This window comes from Chiloscyllium plagiosum, unplaced genomic scaffold, assembly GCF_004010195.1.
Source record: "Chiloscyllium plagiosum isolate BGI_BamShark_2017 unplaced genomic scaffold, ASM401019v2 scaf_13986, whole genome shotgun sequence".
Classification (NCBI taxonomy): Eukaryota; Metazoa; Chordata; class Chondrichthyes; order Orectolobiformes; family Hemiscylliidae; genus Chiloscyllium; species Chiloscyllium plagiosum.
Window position 1 is genome coordinate 1 of NW_025211912.1, and position 25,000 is coordinate 25,000.

A 25,000-nucleotide genomic window follows, 5' to 3' on the forward strand; every position below is an offset into this window, starting at 1 on the left:
AAGAGGGATATGGGTTAAATGCTGGCAAATGGGACTAGATTAATTTAGGATATCTGATCACCGTGAACGAGTTGGACCGAAGGGTCTGTTTCTGTGTTGTATATCCCTATGACTCTATAATTGCTCCCTTTCTGAGAAGGGTCCCATTGGTTGAACTAGTAGTTACCTGCTAGGATGCTCCCTCCGAGGGCAAACCTTCCAATAACTTATCCATCTGATCCTCAAGATATCACCTGCATCAGTGTAGTGGAGTATATTGTGCATTTGAGTTATCAGCCATTTCAGAACCCCACAGACTGAAATGAAAGCAAGTCATCCTTATTCTTAGGCCTTACCAAACATAATCTATCAACCCTCCATCTTCGGGAGACTTCAGGAGAGAAAATTCCTGATTTCTACAACCCTTTGAGTGAAAGCCTGCTTCAGTTTCCTAAATATCTTAAATCTGACTTTAAGATAATGTATTCTCATTCTTAATTTCTCCAGTGGAAATACTTTCATATTTTAAACGTCACAATTAGCTAACTCAAGACATCCTGGCTTAATTTCCACAATGTTTGAAACAGTTAATAAATGCTGAGACAGATAGGCTAATTAAACTATGAGGACATATAGTCTGTTTTGATATAGACATTGTATTGCAGGGTGCAGTCCAAAGAGAATATTTATGGCCATGGCTCATATGGACCACACACTGACTGATCAGTAGGAACACTCCAAGCCATGCCAATACTTGCTGTTTCTGGCTGGTTCACTTAGATGTCTGTATCTAAGGTGCCAACATTTAGGCTAAAAGCATTGCTTAGTTGTAAGATGGTCCTAAAGACGATAATCTAGGATAATAATCAGTTGCCAGTAACAAGACTGCAGACAGCTGAAGTCTACTGGGTTACACAAAAATGGAAAAGCCTTTAGTTAGATAAGCAAACATAAAATTGAAAACATCCAAGCCATGCTTTAAAGAGGATGTAGGCTTTCTCCAATCCTTTGATGGGAAATTGATACGAAGAGCAAATAAATATTAAACAGACAGAGCAATCTGCACAATGAACAAGGTTTTCATGTAAACGTGGGATAAGACGACATGCAATTCTTCCAAGCCATTTTAGTGTGTAATCACCTCACAGCATTTACAAACTTTAGCTATAATCCAATAAGGCAGGATTGTAGAAGGTAAAACAATAAACACTGGCTTATCCAGCAATGTCCATGTCCCATGAATGAACTTAAGAAAATGGGATCCTGGAGAGATCAAGCGTCTGTCCATAAAGCTTACTTCACTAAAGCTGTCTAAGGTCCAGTCTCCTGGTTAGAACTTTCTTCCGACCTGTATTTTTATAATAACGGCTAGAAAATTTTAAGCTGATTAAACTGTAGGCGTTTATGCCAGTGATGCCTTCACCCTCAGATAAAGAACACAATAATAGCTTCCACTTCTAACATAGAAACTAGACTTACTTTTGTGGAGATCGGCTGTCAATCTCAGCCTTCAGATGCAAGTTCTCTCTCACAAGATCACCATTTTGAACACGAAGCTTTCGATTTGCCTGAGGAAGAGAAACAAAATTCAAATACTTTGAAAAGGTTATTCAATCTCAAGGGATATATCAAAAGGAAGTTTTGTGCTAAATGTTCAATATCAAAAACACCATTTTCAATGCAAGTGTCATGGACTATTATATTTTAAATACCTCCTACATTCAGCATGCCAATAAACAAAGGACAAAATGCAATTCACTGCATTATTACATCTTAGGAGGAGGCCATTCAGCCCACCATATCTGCACCTGCTCTTCGAATGAGCAATTCACTTAATGCCATTCCTGTCTTTTATTTGTGTAACCCAGTACATTGCTCCTCAAATAACTTTTTAAACCATTTTTAAAATAGACACTGAAAAAAGCTTAGCATTTGAATTTGAATTAATTGGATTTTACAACTGAGTTATTTTAAGCCAGGATGCAGAATATATTTTTAATGCTCAAATCAGCAGCTGAGCACCAGTATCTAGACATTAAGGGAATAGACTAATGGTAAAATGATGTTTCTTACACAATGAACTGATTCATGAATAGTATGTAATGACAATGCATCAGTATCAACACAACTGCTATTAACCACTCAGCAGCTATTAATGTTTCATGTCACATAAGACGTAAAAGTTTTCGCCAAAAGGCAATTCATGAAGTGCAAGTACAAAGTACACAATAAACCATCACCTTTCTTCATAAAAAGAGCAGATGATACATAAAGGACTTTTTGAAAGAAAATGTATTATTGACTTTATTCAGCAGATAAATGCATAAATCTTAGCATTCCTTTTCTAGACCCACAAAGATCAGCTTCAAAACATTACGATGACAAGATCTCCTTTGAATCATCAGCATTTTGGATGGATTTTCACATGTCCACGTATAGTTAGAAACTAGGGCCCAGATTTTCTCTATCATGGTGAAAATGGTGTAAGACAGCAGAAATCTCAAATCCCTGTCCTGAATACAGCTCTTCCCATTCCTGGGTTGGATCAGGGGAGGTGATGGGCAAAAATGGAATGGACTCAGGAAATGCATATGCACATTCCAGAAGACAGCGCGCTATTTAAATGATCAGCAGTCTCTATTTAAATGCCAGTTTGATAAGCACATTGCATGGAACTAGGTGTCTGCAGGCCACATCAGCTCAATGCATTCCTTCTGGATATCCAGCGTACCTACATACAAATCCTGTATCCTTAGACAGTGACCCTTCGTTCTGAATGCCTTAGTTGTTAGGAACATCTTTCCGGTGTTTACCCTGTCTAGTCTGGTACAATTTTACTGGTTACTACAAGATCCCTCTAATTTTTCTAAACTCCATTAAATAAAGTCCTTACTAATCAAATCTCTCTTCATGCATCAATCCTGCTATCCCAGAAATTAGTCTGATAAACCTCTGTTGCACTCGCTTCATAGTGAGGACATCCTCCCTCAGTTAAGGAACTAAAACCGCTCACAATATTCCAGGTGAGGTCTCTTCAAACCTGTATAATTGCAGCAAGACATCCCTGCTTCTGCAATCGAGTCCTCTCACTATGAAAGCAAATAAACCATTTATCATCTTCACTGCCTGCTGCATACGCATGCTTACTTTTAAGTGACTGGTGTACAAGGACACACAGATCTCACTGAATCTTCCCCTTTTCAAATCCAACACCGCTCACATAATAATCAGCCTGTTTTTGCTACCAGTGTGGATAACCTCACACTTTTCTACATTATGCTTTGTCTACCCCATGCACTTATCCACTCATTCATATCACACTGAAGCATCTCTGCATCCTCCTCACAGTTCACTCTGCAATCCAGTTGTACATCATGTGCAAACTTTGCAATACTACATTTAGTTTCTTCATAAATATGCTATGATTTTCTGCGGTCCAGGCACTGATTCCTGCAGTACCCCACTCGTCAATGCTTACCGCTGATAAAAAGACCCATTTATTCCTATTCTTTATTTCCTGTCTGCCAACCAGTTCTGTTCATGACAGAACACCAGCCTAATCCCTTGTGCTTTAAAGTTACATGCTACTCTCTTATGTGGAACCTGATCAAAAGCATTCTTGAAGTTTAAGTACACTACAGCTTTTGGCTGCCCCTTATCAACTCTATTAGTTGTAGTCTTGAAACATTCTAGTAGTTTTATCAAATATAATTTTCCTTTCGGAAATTCATGCCAACTCTGTCCAATGCGGTCATCGATTTCCAAGGGCTTTGCTATTAAATCTTTTATAAATAGACTCTATTATCTGCCCAACAAATATGACAGTCTAATTGGTCTGTAATTCCAAGTTTTCTCTCTCCCTCATTTTGTAAATAGTGGTTTTACATTAGCTACCCTTCAATTTATAGACTCAGGAAGAGTTCCTATGGAGTCCTGAAAGATGGCTACCAATATATTCACTATTTTGAGGGCCAGGTCCTGAAGTAATCAGGAGTGTAGATTACCGGGAATTTGTGGGCATTTAGAATTATAGAAGCACACAATACAGAAGATGCCTTATCGAGTCTGTATCACCAAAAATACACTACCACCGACACTATTCCCACTTTCCTGCACCAGGCCCATGGCCTTGAATCTTATGACACTTCAACTGTTCATCCAAGTACTTTTTGAAGGTTGAAGTTTACCTGCCACAAATACCGTCCCTGGCAATGCATTCCAGATCCCCACCACCCCATGGCTGAAATATTCTTTTCCTCAGAGCCCTTCTCAACCACACTTGCCTTTCAATTTAAAAAAAGAGTGTCCTTATTGTTAACCATTCAACTAGGGAGAAAGATATTTACTATCCACCTCATAATTTAATACACCTCTATCAAGTTCCCCATCAACCTTCGCTGCTCCAAAGAAAAAGCTCAAGCTTGTCCAATCTCTCTTCATAGCCATAAATCTCCATCCTAGAAAACAATCTGGTGAATCTCCTTCAGTAGAATCACATCGTTCCTACAGCATGGTGACCAAAACTGCATAAGAACTCCAGCAGTGGCCTAATCAAAATTCAGTACAGCTCCAATATAAACTCCCTGCTCTTATAATCATTGCCTTATCAGATAAAACCAAGCATCCTAAATGCCTTAACTACCCTATTACCATGTCCTGCCACCTTCAGGGATCGGAGGACAAGTACCATAAAATCTCCTCGTTTCTCTAAGCTTCCAAGTATTTGCATTCATAAGGTACTCCCATCTTGTTACCTCTTCTAAAGTGCTTCACCTTTAATCCCATCAATGGGGATTAAAGGTGAAGCACTTTCTGGAATGTTGCTTGTGACTGTTTTCGTGAAGGCATAACATGAACTAAATCAACATGGTAAGTGAAGGGCAAAAATTATAGCATAGTGGTAGCACACACAAAGCTGACGTGGGGATACGTGGGGCTATTAGAATGGATAGAGAGAGGCGCAAGGGAAATGAGGAGCACTGGATGGCATGAGTGGCGATGACTTGGGATTGGGCAGTGTGTTGTATTGACAGGGAATGAGGGGCAAGGGTTGAAAAATATTTGAAGTTCTTTTATTTTAATATTTAAAAAATACTGGAGCCCCAAGGAAGGCTTTCCACCTTCACACACAACCAATTAGCAGATTTCTCAACGCTTAATGGATCACCTGGCCTGCTTTCCAGTTCAACTGACAATTCAGGCCTAGTATGAAAATGGGAAGGCATGCATTCTCAAGGGGCGGGTTTGCAGAATTAGATATTATTATCCTGCCTCTATGCGTGCACCTGTCCCGGAAACAAAACAAGAGGACCTAGGGTTAACAGTTCATACAGTTATTTATCTCTTAAATATTCTGCCCTCCTGAGGTCTTCACTGGGATGGTACAAGTTATGTGGAAAAGCAAACTAGAGTAAACATCAACAGAGTGATTGTGACTGGTTCAGTACCCAGGTAATGTGGTGCCCCATCAATATTCATCACAGAGCTCTTTCAGAAGCATCCTAACTGGTAACCTCAAACAAGAAAAAAATAATTAAAGAAATCACACACGCAGAAAAATGGCTGGAAATCAAAATCCAAGCAAAGCAACCATGTGAGCTAATCAAATCTCACAAACTGTCAAATTTTGAAAAAGAAAAATGCTTCAAATGCAGAAACCCAAGGAAATACCATGGTGAAAGAGGGTAATGCTTCTTGTCCAATAATGTACTCTGGTTTTTATCATGAAATGTCAATTCAGTATTTAGTTTTTGTCATCAGAAGTGAAGAAAGGATGGCACACTTTAGTCACTTTCTGAGGAATCTCGAATGCTTATTTCCAAATAGATGTTTATCGGATGGTCTCCCAGCAGTTTGCATGTTCAGAAGCACTATTATTAATCCTGGCTTTCCTGGAAGCCGCATGTCGGCACCAAGAATTTTCAATATCATAAAGCCACGATGCTATAAGAAGCAAGGCTAAGTGAGGTCAAGACTGTTCACATTAGAGCAAGAAATGATAGAGGGGAAATTTTAAATTCATGAGATGAATCAATACAGAGTGGATGTGGAAAATCTCTGTAAACCAAAAGACAATCAGGGGAAATAATAAGCTACGGTAATTGTTCTCTAAATAAAATTTAAGTAACCTCTCCACTCATGGGACTTATGAAGTAATGAGACACAGTGTCACCTGGTGAATGCAAATTTGATTTAATCGAAACACCCAACAAGCAAATTAATTTCCAGTTTTCCGTACTTTCAACGGGGATCTAAAGTAGCTGCTGAGACGGTGCAAGGAAAAGAAACAGATGAGAATGTGCCTGTGCAAGTATCAGCAAGGAACTAATCAATCCCGTGAATCAGTCTAACGGGATACCTCTTTCACGGGCCAGACAGGGAACAGTGGGCCAAATAGTCTCCTTCTATACTATGCGATTCTGTGATAATGGTCAGATTCTGCTCTTGGGATTAATCCTCCCCTAAAATTTTCAGCAACTTTTGGAACTTATATGCATGCAGTTAAACACGAAAATTCAACAATTGCTGTTCGTGATTCTATGCTTCTGTAGGGATTGGGCTGGCTTTTCCATTACACCCCATTGGACTTCACACAATGGGAAACCAGTAAAATGGAAAAAGATTGTCAGTCTCACTGTGAAAACGTTTGGAAAACAATCCTTCTTGCTGTATGTGGTGCAATTTGGTTTTTAATTGAAAGTGTAAATTTATACTTATTGAATTTCAAATTTCCATGATAAGAAATAAATTTGGGAATATCATAGAAGCTGTGACTTAATCAGTTGTTTCCCCATTTTCTGAAGCTAAAACTAAAAGTGAAGAGATTTAGAGATCCTGCTTTATTGTTGGAGACATTAAGTCACCAAAGGACTACTTTGACTGCAACTGGATGCCTGGAAATCCCAATGGCTTGGTTCCAGATTTGAACTGGCATTTGGAAAGGGACATTCTATAGAGATGGCTAGATCTGGGTGGACAGCTTTCTTGGAGACCAGTGGCAAATGGTTCAGCTTTACCGCTTATTGTAAAATCCAGCCCATAATGATTAAATGACCTTTATTTGTCACAGTAAATGTTTTTCAATAATTTATAATTTACTATTTAAAAATGTTTTCACAGGCAAAAATGAGAAAGCTACAAGTTATTGTATGTATATATAAAATATATATATATATATACTTACCACATTTGCATTCAGAATTACTGCTTACTAAACAAAAGAAAAACACATTATCTCAAACAAAGATCATACTGCAAAATCAAGGTTATCACACAGAAGAGTGGCTGAAATTCCTATACAGTACTTCTAGGCTTAGATGGTAGTGAAGATTCTGAAGGTAACATACTCTGGTGAACATTGGAGTTAAATAGTACAGGGTCTGGGTGCAATGATGGATGCACACTTGCCTTTCATCTCAAGAGGGTGGTGGATTCAAGCATAAGTTGAATGTTAAATTTTTTGAGGGTGAAGGAGACAGTGGCGTCATAGTAATGTCACTGGTCTAGCAATTCAGGGGCTCTATGCTGTTACTCTGGGGACCATGGGTTGCAATCTCATCATGGCAGTAAGTTTAAATTTAAAACTCAATTAATAGAACATTTGGAACTGAAAGCTAGTGGCAGTAGTGGTGGCCATGACAACTAGCATCAATTGTAATAACAACCCATCCGGTTCACTAATTTCTTTAGGGAAGGAAATCTGTCATGCTTAACTAGTCTGGCTCCATGAGACCACTGGTCAACAATGAGGTTCTTTACGACCCAGTAAAATGGCCCTAGCTAGGTACTTAATTGTAGGACAATTAAGGATGGGCAAATTACTGGCCTAATCAAAGACTTCCATACCCCACTGAAAAATATGTTTGCCTCAGACTTTAGGTTGATGTAACATGGTGGCCAGTCTTTTTTTGTGTCAATGTAACAACTCCTTAATTTGGTAATAATTGGGAATTTGACAAATAATGGCAGGCATGAGAAACATAAACATAAACAATTCTGCTGTAGAATTGATATCGGAGGTATGGGCTAAGATGCAGTGTCTTCCAGCCTCCTGCCTATCTACTTTGGATTCCAGCATCTGCAGTGTTTATGTCTCTAGGACACAATGTTTTGGCAAGGTGGAAGGGAACTTCACTCCTTAACCAAGCTCCCAGGTAGGTAACCCAGCAATGCTTGATGCCAATAATTGATTCTCAAAAAACTGTTTAATTTCCCAGCATTTCATGAGCTCAATAAGTCATACAAAATGCATTTCCTTAAGACAGACATAATGTACCAATGTCTATTCTTTATGTCTTTTCAGAATTCAAGATTACAAGAGACAGTGCACATTTATGACATTAGGTGACAGGCACATTTCACTGGTGTCTCTTTCAGCCCAGTTGGCAGGTTGTGGATTAGTAATCCTAGTAAGACTGTGGTACAAAATCTAGGCTAACCCTTCAATGCAGTTGCTGCATTGGTAGAGGTACCATGCTTCAGAGGAGACATAATAAATTGCAAGGCAATCTTTCAAAAGAAAATTGGGGCATTCTTCCTGTTACGCTGACTGATACTTAGCCCTCAACTGACACCACTAAAGAAGATTATTTGGATGTCATGGTCTACTTTGGAACAAATCAAAACAGGGAAATCTACTGAGGGATGACCTAAAGTTGGAAACAAAATTAAAAAGCCAGCTCTCAAGGGTAAAAATTTCTGAGATTATTGTCGGAGCCAATATACAATTTTATATAGAAACATACAAATCATACAAGTGTAACACTCAAAGGATTGGTGTGTCAACAGCAAGCTCCCTTTCAAAAGGCACTGATCCTGGTATTCTGTCCATGAATAATCAATGTGAATTTCCAAAGGAAAACACAGTCCTATTTAACCAACCTTATTAAATTCTTTGAAGATGTAGCAAGAAGAGTTGACGTGGGTAAGGCAGCAGACACAATGCAAATATTCAAAAGCCCTACCATAACATGTCACATAATAGACAAATGAATAAGATCAGAACACCTGCAGTTAAAGCACAAGTTTCAGAGTGGATACACATCTGGCTAAAAGATGGAAAGCAGTGAGTAAGGGGTAAAGGAGAGCTGTTCATAGAAGAAAGTGGGAAGTTGGATCCCACAAGGATTGGTGCTGGGACTGCTGCTGTTCACAATTTTCTGTTAAAAACAGACTGTAAAATCAAGAACATAATTGTGCAGGTGGGGAAGAACATCCAATCACGAGGAGGACTGTAACACATTAACAGAGACATCAGCAACTTGCAGACTGGGTATTAATCAGCAAATGAATTTAATCACAGACAAGTCTGAAATTTGATATTTTGGAAAGGAAAATTAAGAAGTCACATATTACTTAGAAAATAAGACTAAATAGGATGAAAATAGGGTGCACAAACACAAATTACTAACCGTAGTGACAGAGGTTAACAAGATTATAGGCAGTGCGAACCCAGTATTAGGGTTTATTTCTGGAGGAATAGAATTGTAAAGTATTTTACCGCTAACCTTTAGGAAATCTAAGTAGGTCAGTTGCCTTAACCTTGTCTACTCTCCATTTTTTCCATGTTTGGTCATAGGATATGGCACCACTGAATACCATTTATTACTTGTACCTAATTCCTTTTGAGAAATTGGAGAGATGCCTTCTTGAACCACTGCAGTTTTTGGGGTATAGGGACACTCTCAATTCTGTTAGAAAGGGAAGTTTCTGACCCAATAAAAATGAAAGAACTGCAATATAGTTTCAAGTCAGGATGTCAAGAGAGCTGGAAGGGAACTCATGCATTCTCATGTATCTTCTGCCTGTTTGCTTCTAGTGGTCCTGGGTTTGGAAAGCGATGTAGAAGGAATTTTGAGCTACTGCTATGTACCTTGTAGATGGTACACACTGCTGCCAATGTGCATTGAGAGGAGTTTAGTTATGCTGATTTGTACAGCATTTTGGTTAGATATCAGTGTGATGTTCTAGTTGCCATATTCTAAAAGGGTTATAGAAGCTTTCAGGAAGGTGAGACATCATTTACAGCAAGATAATAGAACTGTAAGGTTATAATCATCAGGAAAGAATGATCAGCGAAGGCTGAGAAATAACACAAGAGCTTTTTATTATTATTAAATGTTTTTGTGGCCTTTATGAATAATGAGGGAAAGAGTGAAACCTGAAGCGAGCAATCTGTCACAAAGAAGTCAAATGAGGAATTTAGAAGAAGCCTCTTTCACCAGAGATTAGTGAAAATGTGAAAAGCTCCCAAAGGGATTAATGAAACCAAAGAGTATTGCTGTATTTAAGGGGGAGCTAGAAAAACACATGAGAGAGAAGGGAATAGAGGAACATGTTAAGGAAGTGAGTTATATGAAAATATAAAACAATGGGAGGAGGCTTGATTAGTACATAACACTGACATGGATTGGTTAGGCCAACTGCACATTATTTTTCAATTATGCTTACTTGCAGACGTGGTATGTGTAAATTGCTAACTCCTTCAATGGTAATGATAATCAAACTAACTTAATTGGTTATAAAGCATTTGGTGAAGTTGTGAAAAAGGCAAAATATATGCATTGTTTTCCCCCTTCCTTCAAAATGATCTTCTAATGAATCCTGTGGGAGCAGAAGTTTGTCTCTGGTAATGCAAGTTGCCAGTTATTCTGTTTCATTGCAGTCAATAGAACGAAGTACAAGGCCCTGCATATGGACAGCAAGCAACCGATCCCACACCAGCTGGTTTGTTCTACAGTTCAACATGAACTTTAAGCCCCTACTTCTCCTCGCCTTACTGTTTCACAAGGAAAATGTAAAGAAATACCTACTTCTTTAAGTTTATCGAGGTCAGCTTTTGATTTCTCATAGATTTCTGTAGCAGCTTTTAACTTGGCCCTCCATTCCTGTGGACTGATTAAGTCAGGTACGCTGTCCTGTTCAGTTGGGCTTTGCTTCTGGTTATCAGCTTTGCTAGAAGGTGACAATGTCCTTGTGTCAAAGACAGTTTGCAGCTGCAATTCCAGGCTCAAGTTTTTGCCACGAAGATCCTCAATTTCTTTCTGCAGGGATTCAATTTCCTCCTAAAAACGATATTCAAAATGATCTTTTATCACCGGCCTTCCAATTCCAGACACTCAAGAGGCTGTAAATGGCCATGAAACAGCCAAGGCACTTGTTGCTCCTGAAGGAGCTAAAGATGTGTCAAACCACACGGTGTCTTTCCAGGGTGACAGAAAGTGACCTTTATTCACTGTTCTGCCACACCTCAGCCCATTCTTCCCTAATATTGCTAAATCCTATTCTATTTTATCATCACTTACTCTCTCAAAATTCTGGAACAGTGCTACCTCACAGAGCACCCTCTCCCTCATCAAAGGGAACCATAGAGTTATAGAGATTTATAGCATGGAAAAAAGCTTTTTAGCCTAACTCATCCATGCTGACCAGGTCTCCTAAACCGAACTAGTCTGATCTGCCTGTATTTGGCCAGATTCTCTCTAAACTGATCCTATCCATTACTTGCCCAAATGTTGCAATTGTACCTGCCTTTACCACTTCCTCTGGCAGCATGTTCCATACATGCACCACCCTCTGGGCAAAAGTGTTGTCCCTCAGGTCCCTTTTAAATCTCCCCCCCCCCCCCCTTACCTTAAGCCTATGCCATCTAGTTTTGGACTCCCCACCCTGGGAAAAAAACTTCAGCTACTCACCTTATTTATGTCCCTTGTGATTTTATGAACCTGTATAAGGTCACTCCTCAGTCTCTTGCACTCCGTGGCAAAAAGAAAAGTCCCAACCTACCTAGCCTCTCCTTATAACTCAAACCTTTCAATCTTGTCAAATCCTTTTTGCACCCTTTGCAGTTTAGTTACATCTTTCCTGTAATAGAGTGACCAGTATTGTATGCAGTACTCCCAATATGGCCGTACCAATGTCTTGTTGGTTACAGATTTCTGATACAGGTGTAAGCACAAAGCCAAGTAGGGGAGATTGCTTGTAATATTTTGCCAAAAGTTACATTTTTCCAAAAAGATAGTGCATTCAAATAACTTGTTGTCTGCTGCTTTTTAGGAAACAAAACCTTCTTCCATTTAGACCAACACAAAAATATTTGTTCAACAGTAAATGCCTTACTTCATATTCTCTGTGTAGTAGATCCAATCTAGTTTTGCGAAGGTGACGCTTAACCGATGGACTGTCACAATTTTCTGTTCCATCTGTTCCACCTGAAAGGCAATTAAATAAAATCCCGTCAATTTCATTCAGAATTTACAATTCCTTTTCCTGTTTCTTTATTCTTTCATAAGATGTGGACATTGCTGGCATTTGTTTGTTAATCCCCAAATGCCCAGGAGGCAAATGTCTCGTTGGACCAGCTGAGAGGACAGCTAAAAGTCAATGCCAATACGGTGTGCCTGGATTCTGGATTAGTGGTGCTGGAAGAGCACAGCAGTTCAGGTAGCATCCAAGGAGCTTCGAAATCAACGTTTCGGGCAAAAGCCCTTCATCTTCCAGCACCACTAATCCAGAATCTGGTTTCCAGCATCTGCAGTCATTGTTTTTACCACGGTGTGCCTGGAGTCATGCGTGGGCTAAACCAGGTAAAAATGGCAGCTATCCCTCCACAAAGGATATTTGTGAAACAGATGGATTTTCACAACATTCAATAAAAGTTGTCGTGGTCACCATCATTGAGACCAATTCTCTATTTCAGATTTAATAACTGGATTTGAATTTCATCAGTGTCTATGCTGAGATCTGAACATGCAACCTCATGATATTAGCCTGTATTTCTAGTCCAGTGACATTACCACTACTGTATCCTCTCCCACGTGATTAAGCTGATGTTTAATAAGATCTGTATTTCTTGCTACTTATCTTGTTTGTAAGTGCATAATGTAGCAGCTCTAAACTTATACCCATCCCACTGAAATGTGATGGCATCACAAAAGAAATTTAGAAGCTTGTCAACAGTCAAAACAAAACTTGAAACTTTGCACTGCAGACTGTCAGAAGTAATTACTGTGCTCAGAAAGTCAGCATACAGTACATTTATTTGGTCATGATAAAACATTATGAGCAGTAAAGCAACTTGTATCAATTGTTAGACTCTAGCTATATCTGATTAACTGAGAATCCTGACTGGAAATTTTAAATATATTAAATATGCCGTTGTTGATCACAAATTCATATCATGATGTATCCATATGCATTTTACCCATTTTATACCCTTGTTGGCAAGATGTAAAGCTGAGAAAACAAGTCATCATTTGATCACTGGTTGTGCTTTATATCCTTGGTTAGTACTTACTCATTATCCAACATAGTTTGTAATATGGAGATATCAGCAACATCGTGTAGAACTTTTATCATGGTGAGTCTGGCCAATCAGAATAACTGCTCCATGCCAGCAGAAAAAAAAAGCAAGTTCAACGAATATAAGCAACCCTAGCAGGCACATCATTGTAAAGTTTCCTCCCACCAGTGAGGGCAGCTCTGCTGTATCTCAATGCTGAGAATGTTGACTCAGTCACTGAGGAAGTCAGAGTGCTGCCCAATGCAGAGACTGCACCAAGATGTCTGATAAATCCATGCCAACATTCAAAGCCTTTGGTGCAAGAGAAAGATGGTAAATGCTTGTCCACTAAATACACTTGTAAAGCAAATCTGTATTTGCAGTGAAATGCATTCTCCCTACTTTAGTGCGCATGTTTAAAAAAATCCCCATAATGCATCTCATGGCTCATCAGCAATTCATATTGGAGAATATTAGTTTATTGAAATAATGTTAGGATTTGTCTCAAATAATTTGATGAATTGTATACTTTCTCCCAGCTTTAAATGATAGCTTCAGGAGTCGAGGGCAATTCTGCAGAAGTGTTTGGTTGCGTGGGAAGGGACTAAATTTAACTACATGCAAGTGAAGGAAAATACACTAACCGAAAGCTGCTTCCCTCTTATACAAAGACAAATTACCTATATTCATTCCATAACATATCCCACATACAATATCCATCAGCCCTACTTATGAGATTTTTACATATGCAAGGTATATGCAACAATCTCAACTGTTCTGGTACAACCCCCCAGTTTAGTCATTTAATTTTAATGACCATTTACCCACTATGAATCCAGGAGGCTAACCCTAATCTAAAATTTATCCTAAAGGTAGGATTCAAATATAATTATAACAGAGAACAATACTGCACAAGAACAGGTCCTTCAGCTTTGAATAGTCCATACTATACATGAATTATTAGTTCTGCCCTGGAACACTGAAAAGTATATTGAATGTTAGGTTGGACAAACTTGGATTGTTTTTGCTAAAGCGTCAGAGACTAAGGGGCTACCTGCTAGAAGTACTGTTTATAAACTGACAGACTGGAGAATAGTTTTTTTTTCCCCTATGGTGGAAATATCAAGGAGTAGGGGGGCATAGACTTAGTGAGAGGGAAAACTTTAAAGGAGATGTGCGAGGAATGATTTTTTACTTCTAGGGTAGTAGGTTCCTGGGACATACTGCCAGGTAGAAACAGAGATGATAGCAATGTTGAAGAAGCATTTAGACAAGACACATGAACAAGCAGGGAATAGAGGGATATGGACTTTGTCAGCAGATGGGATTAGTTTAGAATGGCATCATGGTCAGCATGGAAGGGCTGGACTGTTTCTATCTTCACAAAGAATGAACATTGCTCCTCTTAAAGTACAGGGAAAAAGCACCAAGCCATTTAAGTCAATTTAAAGTAGTCTTACCAAGTACTTCCTTGAAAGGATTTTCAGATGTGATTGGAATTCTACAGGTTGGACACTGGGTGCTATTTTTCAGCCAAGACTGCATACACACGAAACAGAAAACGTGGTTGTTTGAACAGATGACTGGTTGACGAACCTAAAGCATTTGCAAAATGAGAATCGATTGAGATTAACACGTTCGCACAACTGAGTTGTGGTTAAAAGAACCGTACCACATCTGATATTTAATTCTGCCAATAGTGTCATGACAGAAGCATAGAAAAACAGAATGAATAAGCCATTGGCCCTTTTTCTCCCTATACCCTTTGATCTCTTTAGGCCGAAGAACTATATCTAACTCCTTCTTGAAAATATTCAAGTTTTGGCCTCTACTGCTTTCTGATGCAGAGAATCGCCAAGGCTCACTAGTCTCCAAGTGAAGAAATTCTCTTTATCTCAGTCCTAAATGGCTGACCCCATAACTTTATTCCATGACCCTCCCTGTTCTGGACTCACCAGTCATTGGCAACATCTTTCTTACATTCACCCTGTCTAGTCCTGTTAGAGTTTTAAAAGTTTCTATGAGATGAAATGATGAACTGGTTAGAGTCAGAACTCCAATAACAAACTGCAACTACTTTACAAAGCAACATCCAGCAAGGCATATTACTGTCAATTACTTAATTACATTGCTTCTGTTCATGTCTAACCAGAATGTAATCTTTTCATAATTTTAGTCATAATTAAAGAAATTAAAATTGATTGCATCAAAAGAGTACTTTGAGTCTTGTTACAGCAAAGGTCATGCATTCAAGTCCCACTCCAAACTCTTGAGCAAATAACCTAGGTCAGCACTTCAGCATAATGCAGGGGATGGAATATTTAGCAATAAAAACAAATTACTGCAGATGCTGGAATCTGAAACCAAAAGAGAAAATGCTGGAAAATCTCAGCAGGCCTGGCAGCATCTGTCTTTAACAAAGGGTCAGTTAGACTCAAAACGTCAGCTCTTTTCTCTCCTTACAGATGCTGCCAGTCCTGCTGAGGTTTTCCAGCATTTTCTCTTTTGGAAATATTAAGCAAGGTCCCAAAGGCTCTAAGTGAATATAAACTAATTTTCTGACTGGCCACTATTCACTGCTGTGATGGTACTTAGATCAGACTATCTGCTCACTCATTTCATTGATGGCTGTAGAAGCTAACTTTGTACAAATTCGTTCCAGTGTTTCCCACATTATAACGATTACATTTCAACGCTCCTATTGAAGGCAAAATGGCTGAGAGGTCATGAGATTGTTAAAGGTAGATACAAGTCTCTAGTTTTGAACATTTTTTTGTACTCATGCAAATGGGCTTGTGTAAGCGCAAAAGAGCAATACGTTGCGAGAACAATCAACATCCTTTTTGTGTGCTGCTACACGTGGCTGTGCCATGATCACACTTGACAGTAACGACAAACAGGACAATACTATATACTAGAAATAAGACTACTTTCTTCATTCTGGAATGGTTTGAAAGTGAAATCAAGTTATGTATGGCAAAGGTTGAGCCGAATTAAAAAGATACAAAATGTATAAAAAGCTCCGGGGAAATTGCACAATAAAAGACGTTTTGGAAGTGTTCGTTGACGTGAACAGCCTGACAGAGTTTTCAAAGTTCCGGCTGCCATTGAACAACACTTTTGGACCAACCGACAAATTAATGCGGAAGTGAGAATGTAACCCAGAAAAAGAGAGTGTTCACGAGTTTCCTTTCCGAACTTGGAGCAGCACCTAAACTTTCGCAAAGTTTGCATCAATTTAAAGAAATGAACTGACTCTTAAAACAAAGAAAAGAGTAAAACAAAAAAAAAGTGTCAAATCCCAATTTTCACCATTTATTTTCTAAATTGCAATCAAAGTGGACGGGAACGGTGGATCCATTTTAGTTAAAAAAAAACTACAGTAGAAAGAGAGAAAACAAAATGCATGTTTTCCCGACTCGACCGGTTACAATACTGGGAAGCTCCATCCGCCTTGCACGCTTTACACCCCCTTCCTCCTCGACTGTACAATACCTTTCCCAAGCAGATCTGACACGAGATGGGCAGAGTGAGGCTCAGTGTAACATTCTGAACGTTCTGCAACGCTGGTTTCTGCATTGTCCCTGGAATCCTGATCCGGAGCACGGGACCCAGAATAGCGGGGAATCCCCCTGTCGAACTCTCACTTGCGCTCGCGCCGATCCTGGCTCCGCCCTCTCAACCCAGTTTGCTACAGTGAAACGCGGCCTTTCATGCAAGCCCCACTCCTCCTTCCGTTTCACTAACCTGAGGCGGGTTAGTTAGGTCCAAGTGCTACCTTTCACTTCATCCTATTATCATTGCATCCAAAAACAACGACTCAGTTTTAAACATTGGCTGTGATGCTAAAATCCCTCCAGAGAATCAGAAGGGCAAAGATGGGCTGCATTCTGTATGTCGAGAAAAGAAGTTGCAATTTCTATTCAAGAATAATAAAGCCAATTTAATTAATGTAGGCCATTATCACAAGTCCTTTAATCAGAATTTTTTTAGCTCAAGAAATAAACAAAGAGGAGAAAATTATAATTGCACAGTGCTGTGGTTAGACAACATCTGGAGTACTGTATTCAGTTCTGGAATTGGCCTTAAGGCTGCAGAACATGTAAACCAGACTGATAATAGGGTTAAAATGTTTAAATTAGGACAGATTGTGTACGCTATGCTTTTATTACTTTGAATTTAGAAAATTAAGGGTGAATTAATTGAGATGTTTAAGATGATTTTAAAAATCGATTTCCTCTGGTGGGTTAGTCTAAACAAGGGGCATAACCTTAGAAGTTCAACCTTATTCATTCATCCCTGATCTAACTGAATCATTCAACAGGTCTGTTCCTATCTACAAACAAGCTTTTAAACAAGGACAGAGCCAAAGAGAAAAGATGGAAAGTGAAGGGCAAAAGGAACAAAATGTTACATGGGTGGAAAGCAGGGGTGATTACAAGTAAAGCTCGTTCAGTGAACTATGAATAATCAAAGGACAGATAAGTCATCCCATCATGACATTGTTAGCATTTTGAAAGTCACTATAGAATTTTCTATGAGTACTCTTTCTTGGAGTTTATTCTAGATCACAATAATGTTATATGTGACTGGTATAAAAAGAAATTAGATCCTATGGAGTGTGTTTGAAATAAAGTAATATGATAATTTTAATGATGTCAACTACTAAACCGTACTATGATTAGCACTGGCAATGAATGATAGATTTCCAATGGTGTAGGACAGTGTTGGAAGATATATTGAGATGGGAGAATGGTAAGAGACAAAAAAAACTACACATGCTGGAATCCAAAGTAGACAGGCAGGAGACTGGAAGAACACAGCAAGTCTTACACCCAAAATGTCGACTTCTCCACCTCCTGATGCTGTCTGGCTTGCTGTGTTCTTCCAGCCTCCTGCCTCTATACTGGTGATAATGGTGGGCAAAGAATAAACCTCTCAAGACTATGAGCTGCAAACTAGCAGAAATAAAATGTAACACTGAAGTTTGTGGCTGAAGGCTTTTTTTTACAAGCAGAACTGCAGGCACAGAGAACAAGCTGCAGTGAGGGAAGAATTATATTAGGAAGGGTTTGGGGCAGAGCAATGAAAATATTGTATGACTTCAGTTCATTGCACATTTATATTGTTGACAAGGCTTAAATGACCAAATTGCACTATACATGAGCTAAGAGATGAAAAGTCTCCTTTATAATGATAAATGGGATATGTTGAAGAAAGGAAAATCTTAAAGTTGGCATTTTTTAAATGTCAAATGCTGTGATATGACTCTAAAAAAGAAAAGGGAGTTACAGTTAGGATGCACCTGGGCTCCAGTTGAGTCTACCTTCACACTAAAGCCGAAAGTACATTGCTGTTTGGTGAGAAGAATAACTTGTGGACTAAACGTTTTGAAGGCCTCTGAATAAAAATACTAATTCAGCTTAGATTGTTGTGGGGAAGCTGAGAGTACTCTTCACATTGGTCAAGAAATATAAATAACATGTACAAATTAATGTTACATTGTTGAGAGAAACTAAGTTGCTCTTTCCATTGGCTAAGCATTACAATATTGGGTTAGACATTTTTTGTGGTGTTGATTCAGTTGCACGTGCTTTGACTAAGTTGTGTCACAGAGTATTACAACATGGAAAGAGGCAGATCGCCCATTGAGTGATCAAAGACCTACCTACTCTAATCCTGTATCAAACCATTTGTTCCATAGTCTGGTATGCTCTGGTATTTCAAGTGTTCATGTAAGTAATTCTTAAATGTTGTAATAGTTCATACCTGCTTTCATGCAGTTAGTTCCAGATATCCACCACACGATGTGAAAATAAATATTCCAAGACTCCTTGGTGTCATGGTGGCTCAGTGCTTAGCATTGTTGCCTCATAGCACCAGGGACTCAGGTTCAATTCCATCCTTGGATGACTGTCTGTGTGGAGTTTGCATGTTCTCCCTGTGTCAGCGTGGGTTTCCTCCGGGTGCTCCAGTTTCCTCCCACTGTCCAAAAATGTGCAGGTCAAGAGAATTGACCATGCTAAATTGCCCATAGTATTAGGTGCATTAGTCAGAGGGAAATGGGTCTGGGTGTGTTACTCTTCAGAGGGTCGGTGTGGACCTGTTGGGCCAAATAGCCTGTTTCCACACTGTAGGGAATCTAATCTAAACCTCCTGCCCCTTGACTTAAATGTTTTCCCCCTCTACTAAGGGGAAAAACATTATTTCTATTGTACCATGTCTGCAGCTCCTGGTTATGTAAACCTTAACCAGGCCTCTCATAGCCATCTCTGCTCCAAGTAAAATAACCCCAGCCTATATGGTCTCTCTTTTATAGCTGAAACACACCAGCCCAGGCAACATCCTGGTGAATCTCCTCTCATCCTCTCTAGAGCAATCATATCCTTACTATAGAGTGGCCACCAGAACTACATGCAGTTGTGTCTTAACTAACTTCCCATACAGTTCCATCATTCCGTCCCAATTCTTGTATTCCATGCCTTGACTAATTCAGGCAAGTATTCCATATGCCTTCTTAACCACCCTGTGCATCTGTCCAGTTGCCTTTGAAGATCTATATACATGTGCAAAAGGTCCTGTTGATTGTTAGTACTACACAAGATCCTATAATTCATCATGTACTCTCTGCCCTGTCAGTCCTCCCAAAATGCATCACTTGGCACTTTTTAGGATTAAACTCTATCTGCCATTGTTCTGCCCAACTGTCCAGCTTGTCTGTATTTTCCTGTAGTCAAACCCTTTCCCACCTGTGATTTACCACACTAGCAATTTTAGTTCATTTACAAGCTTCCTGATAAAACTTCCTACACTTGTGTCCAAATCATTAACGCACATTAAAAACAAGGGACCCAGTATTGAACTTTGTGGTACATCACTGGATATGGGCCTCCAGTCACAAAAAGCACCTTCAACCAGCACCCTCTCCTTTCTATCACTGAGACAGATTTACATCCAGTTTGCCCTGGATCCCAGGGGATATTTCTTTCTTGACTAGTGCCTCATACAACACCTTGTCAAAAGCCTTATTGAAGTCCATGTCAACCATATCAACCACATCATCATAGCAACCCATAGCATCCACACACCTCAAAAAAACTCAAAACTTCAGTCATGGTATCCCTCTGGCAAAGCTATGCTGACTATTCCCAACTAATTTTTGTCTCTTCAGTGGTGAGAAATTCTGTTCCTCAGCACCTTTTCCAGAAGTTTCCTTACGATTGATGGTAGATCACTGATATATGCTTCAGTAGTTTTAAATGTCCCAAGGCTGCCTGGAAAAATATGTTTACAATTAGGGGGTGTAGGACTGAGTTTTTAAAAAATACTTACCATTGTTCACTGAAAATAACAAGTGATGAATTAAAATATATTCTGTATTAACTAACTTATGGTTAGTTGCTAAATAGTTTCTGTAGGAAGAAGCTATTTAAATCAGATCAAATATAGGATTTATGGTTTTATTGCTTTATTCCTTATGCTATTGTAAATTTAAGCTTTTGTAGTGAATACAGCTTTTACTTAAAGACAGAGTTCATGTTTTAAAATGGTTTAGTTTGTAACAAAGTATGTGACAGAATATATGAAGTATTTATGTATAAGCGCAATCTTTTGCATTAGGTCAAAAGTGAGTTTTATATTTGTTTTGATCTTTTTGGATAGAAAATTTAAAACTTTAGGGATGATAGTTAATCACTGAGAGGTGACACTTACATGCACTAAGCAGATATACAAATTGCTTCACTGGTGCCACCTTTCCTTGGCAGAGATCTGAGGAATAGCTAAATTAAGAGGAGCAAGTTGTAAGTAAAAGGTTGATCTTATAAGGTGATTGACACATGAAAGCATGAACCAGGAAATTGTGGGAAGCGATATCACTAAGATAACCATTACTATTAAAGAAACCAATTAGAAATAGGGCATACATTACCTAGTCAATCCAAGATTGACCATGAACTTAAGTTTAACCAAACTTATTTACATTAAGGAAGTTAATTACAAAGGAATGAGAGTACAGCTGGTTAGAGTGGACTGAGAAAGAAGGTTCGAAGGAAAGACGGTTGATGAACAATAACAGATGTTTAAAAAATAGTACATGGCTCGCAATAAAGATATATTTTGTGAGGAAGAATGAACCGAGAAAGGGAATAAACCAAGAGACTATCTCTTCATTCGTATGACCCACTGGGTCATAAAACTTCAACCCTCTGGATGGGTTTAAAAAGTGGACGGCATGGTGGCACAGTGGTTAGCACTGCTGCCTCGCAGCGCCAGAGACCCGGGTTCAATTCCCACCTCAGGCGACTGACTGTGTGGAGTTTGCACGTTCACCCCCGTGTCTGCGTGGGTTTCCTCCGGGTGCTCCGGTTTCCTCTCACAGTCCAAAGATGTGCAGATTAGGTGAATTGGCCATGCTAAATTGCCCGTAGTGTTAGGTAAGGGGTAAATGTAGGGGTATGGGTGGGTTACGCTTCGGCGGGTCGGTGTGGACTTGTTGGGCCGAAGGGCCTGTTTCCACACTGTAAAGTAATCTAATCTAATCTAATCTAATCTAATCTAATAATTATCAAGGAAAGTTAAGGATAGAATCAAACTAAAACAAAAATCATACAGTAGTGATTGTAATGAGGATCAGCCAGATTGATCTCATAGACACAGAAAATGGGGGAGATACTAAATGAATATTTTGCATCAGTATTTACTGTGGAAAAGGATATGGAAGGTATAGACTGTAGGGAAATAGATAGTGACATTTTGCAAGATGCTCAGATTACAGAGGAGGAAGTGCTGGATGTCTTTAAATGGTTAAAGGTGGATAAATCCCCAGGACTTGATCAGGTGTACCCTAGAACTCTGTGGAAAGATAGAGAAGTGATTGCTGGGCCTCTTGAGGTGCCGGAAGACTGGAGGTTGGCAAATGTGGTGCCACTGTTTAAAAAGGGCGGTAAAGACAAGCCAGGGAACTATAGACCAATGAGCCTGACCTCAGTGGTGGGCAAGTTGTTAGAAGGAATCCTGAGGGACAGGATGTACATGTATTTGGAAAGGCAAAGACTGATTAGGGATAGTCAACATGGCTTTGTGCATAGGAAATCATGTCTCACAAACTTGATTGAGTTTTTTGAAGAAGTAACAAAGAAGATTGATGAGGGCAGAGCACTAGATGTGATCTATATGGACTTCAGTAAGGCTTTTGACAAGATTCCCCATGGGAGACTGATTAGCAAGGTTAGATCTCATGGAATACAGGGAGAACTAGCCATTTGAATACAGAACTGGCTCAAAGGTAGAAGACAGAGGGTGGTGGTGGAGGTTTGTTTTTCAGACTGGAGACTTGCGACCAGTGGAGTGCCACAAGGATCGGTGCTAGGTCCTGTACTTTTTGTCATTTACATAAATGATTTGGATGCGAGCATAAAAGGTACAGTTCGTCAGTTTGCAGATGACACCAAAATTGGAGGTGTAGTCTACAGCGAAGAGGGTTACCTCAGATTACAACAGGATCTGGACCAGATGGGCCAATAGGCTGAGAAGTGACAGATGGAGTTTAATTCAGATAAATGCGAGATGCTGCATTTTGGGAAAGCAAATCTTAGCAGGACCTATACACTTAATGGTAAGGTCCTAGGGAGTGTTGCTGAACAAAGAGACTTTGGAGTGCAGGTTCATAGCTCCTTAAAAGTGGAGTCACAGGTAGATAGGATAGTGAAGAAGGCGTTTGGTATGCTTTCCTTTATTGGTCAGAGTATTGAGTACAAGATTTGAGAGGTCATGTTGCGGCATTGGTTAGGCCACTGTTGGAATATTGCATGCAGTTGGGGTCTCTTTCCTATCGGAAATATGTTGTGAAAATTGAAAGGGTTCAGAAAAGATTTACAAGGATGTTGCCAGGGTTGAAGGATTTGAGCTTCAGGGAGAAGCTGAACAGACTGGGGCTGTATTCCCTGGAGCGTCGGAGGCTGAGGGGTGACCTTATAGAGGTTTACAAAATGATGAGGGCTTGGATAGGAAAAATAGACAAAATCTTTTCCATGGAGTCGGGGAGTCCAGAACTAGAGGGCATAGGTTGAGGGTGAGAGGGGAAAGATATAAAAGAGACCGAAGGGGCAATGTTTTCACGCAGAGGGTGGTATGTGTATGGAATGAGTTGCCAGAGGATGTGGTGAAGGCTGGTACAATTGCAACATTTAAGAGGCATTTGAATGAGTATATGAATAGGAAGGGTTTGGAGGGATATGGGCCGGGTGCTGGCAGGTGGGACTAGATTGGGTTGGGATATCTGGTCAGCATGGACAGGTTCGACTGAAAGGTCTGTTTCCATGCTATACATCTCTATGACTCTAAGTCTAAGCAATCCAAGTGAAGTTGCTATGAGTGGTTGTGAGCTGGTTGAACCTAAGAAAATGGCCATGGACAAAGCTGCAAAGGATTAGAAGGTGGGACTGGATTGAGTTGGGATACCTGGTCAGCATGGACAGGTTGGATCGAAGGGTCTGTTTCCATGCTGTACATCTCTATGACTCTATGACTCTACAACAAGTTCCCTGATTAGGGCTGTTAACCTGGTCCAATGAGGGAGCCCCAGCTGATAGATACAAACAGGAGTTTCGGAGTTTCTGTCCACTCTGACAGATGGCTCTGAGGAAGCTGGGCCAGTGTCAAGTATGATGCCCGTGTAATTAAAAAGGTTTTGTGATTTACACATGAAAGATGTGAAACTATCACTATATTCTAACAGATGAAAGGCTTAAAGGTAATCAATTTTTCAATGTATAATTTCAGTTACATCACATTGTAAATTTTTTGCTATAAATTCTGTGTTAGGATTGAGCCCTCCACTATCACCTGATGAAGGAGCGTCGCTCTCAAAGCTAGTGTGCTTCCAATTAAACCTGTTGGACAATAACCTGGTGTTGTGTGATTTTTAACTGTGTAACTAAAGGGTGACTTGGAGACAGTATACCAGCCTCTGTGAGTTACTTCAGTGGCAACAAGAGAAAAATAATGTTCCTGAAGAAATCCACTCACAACAGTACCCAAGATGTTGGAAGTAATATTTTAGCACATATCGAGGATTGGTGAAATAACACATGACAGTGAGTTATGATGGTTGGGGGCGTGGAGGCATTTGAAATGGCAACCTTTAACTAGTAGAGTGCCGCAGAGATCAGTGCTAAGACCACAATTAATGACGTAGACGAAAGACATTTATCACCATGTTTGCAGTTGACACAAAAATAGATGAAAAGATGGGTGGTGAGAATGACACAAAGAATGTAGAAAGGGATGTGGACAGATTAAATGAGTGGGCAAAAACTTGGCAGATAGAATGTAGTGTGGGAAAATGTAAGGTTTTGCACTTTGGCAGAAAGAATAGAGGAGTTGAATACAGTATTATTTAAATGAAGAGAGCTAAAGCACAAAGGGGTTTGAGAGACCTTCTGCATTAATCACAAGAAGCTAACGTACAAGTTCAGCAGTTAAAAGGAAATGTAAACAGAATATCAGCATTTATTTCAAAGTGTATAAAAAGAGGGAAACCTTGCCAAAAATATACAAGCCGCTAGTTAGATCAGACATGGAATACCATGAACAATTCTGGTCCCCCTATCTAAGGAAAGATATACTGCATTGGAGACAGTCCAAAGAAGGTACAATGGTTTATTCTGGATATGGATAGATTTTCTTCTGAGGAGATGTTGAGAAGGTTGGTGCTATCCTCATTAGAATTCACAAAATGAA

General features: G+C 39.5%; 1 protein-coding gene across 3 annotated transcripts; it reads right to left on the reverse strand.

Annotated features, from left to right (window-relative positions):
- Positions 1-223: 223 nt before the first annotated feature.
- On the reverse strand, positions 224-17,153 carry LOC122547187 (ORC ubiquitin ligase 1-like). Of its 3 annotated transcripts, none has more exons than XM_043685793.1 (6): positions 16,754-17,153; positions 14,719-14,854; positions 12,097-12,188; positions 10,791-11,042; positions 1,459-1,547; positions 224-296 (listed from the first exon to the last, which is right to left on the reverse strand). In XM_043685793.1, exons 1-6 carry the CDS (start codon positions 16,835-16,837, stop codon positions 239-241), a joined length of 711 nt encoding a protein of 236 aa, XP_043541728.1. In that variant the 5' UTR covers positions 16,838-17,153; the 3' UTR covers positions 224-238. The 3 variants fall into 3 exon arrangements, with proteins under 3 accessions (XP_043541728.1, XP_043541729.1, XP_043541731.1); XM_043685794.1 differs by lacking the exon at positions 16,754-17,153 and adding an exon at positions 16,077-16,725; XM_043685796.1 differs by lacking the exons at positions 224-296; positions 1,459-1,547 and adding an exon at positions 7,163-7,189 and having other exon boundaries at positions 16,754-17,142.
- Positions 17,154-25,000: the final 7,847 nt, after the last annotated feature.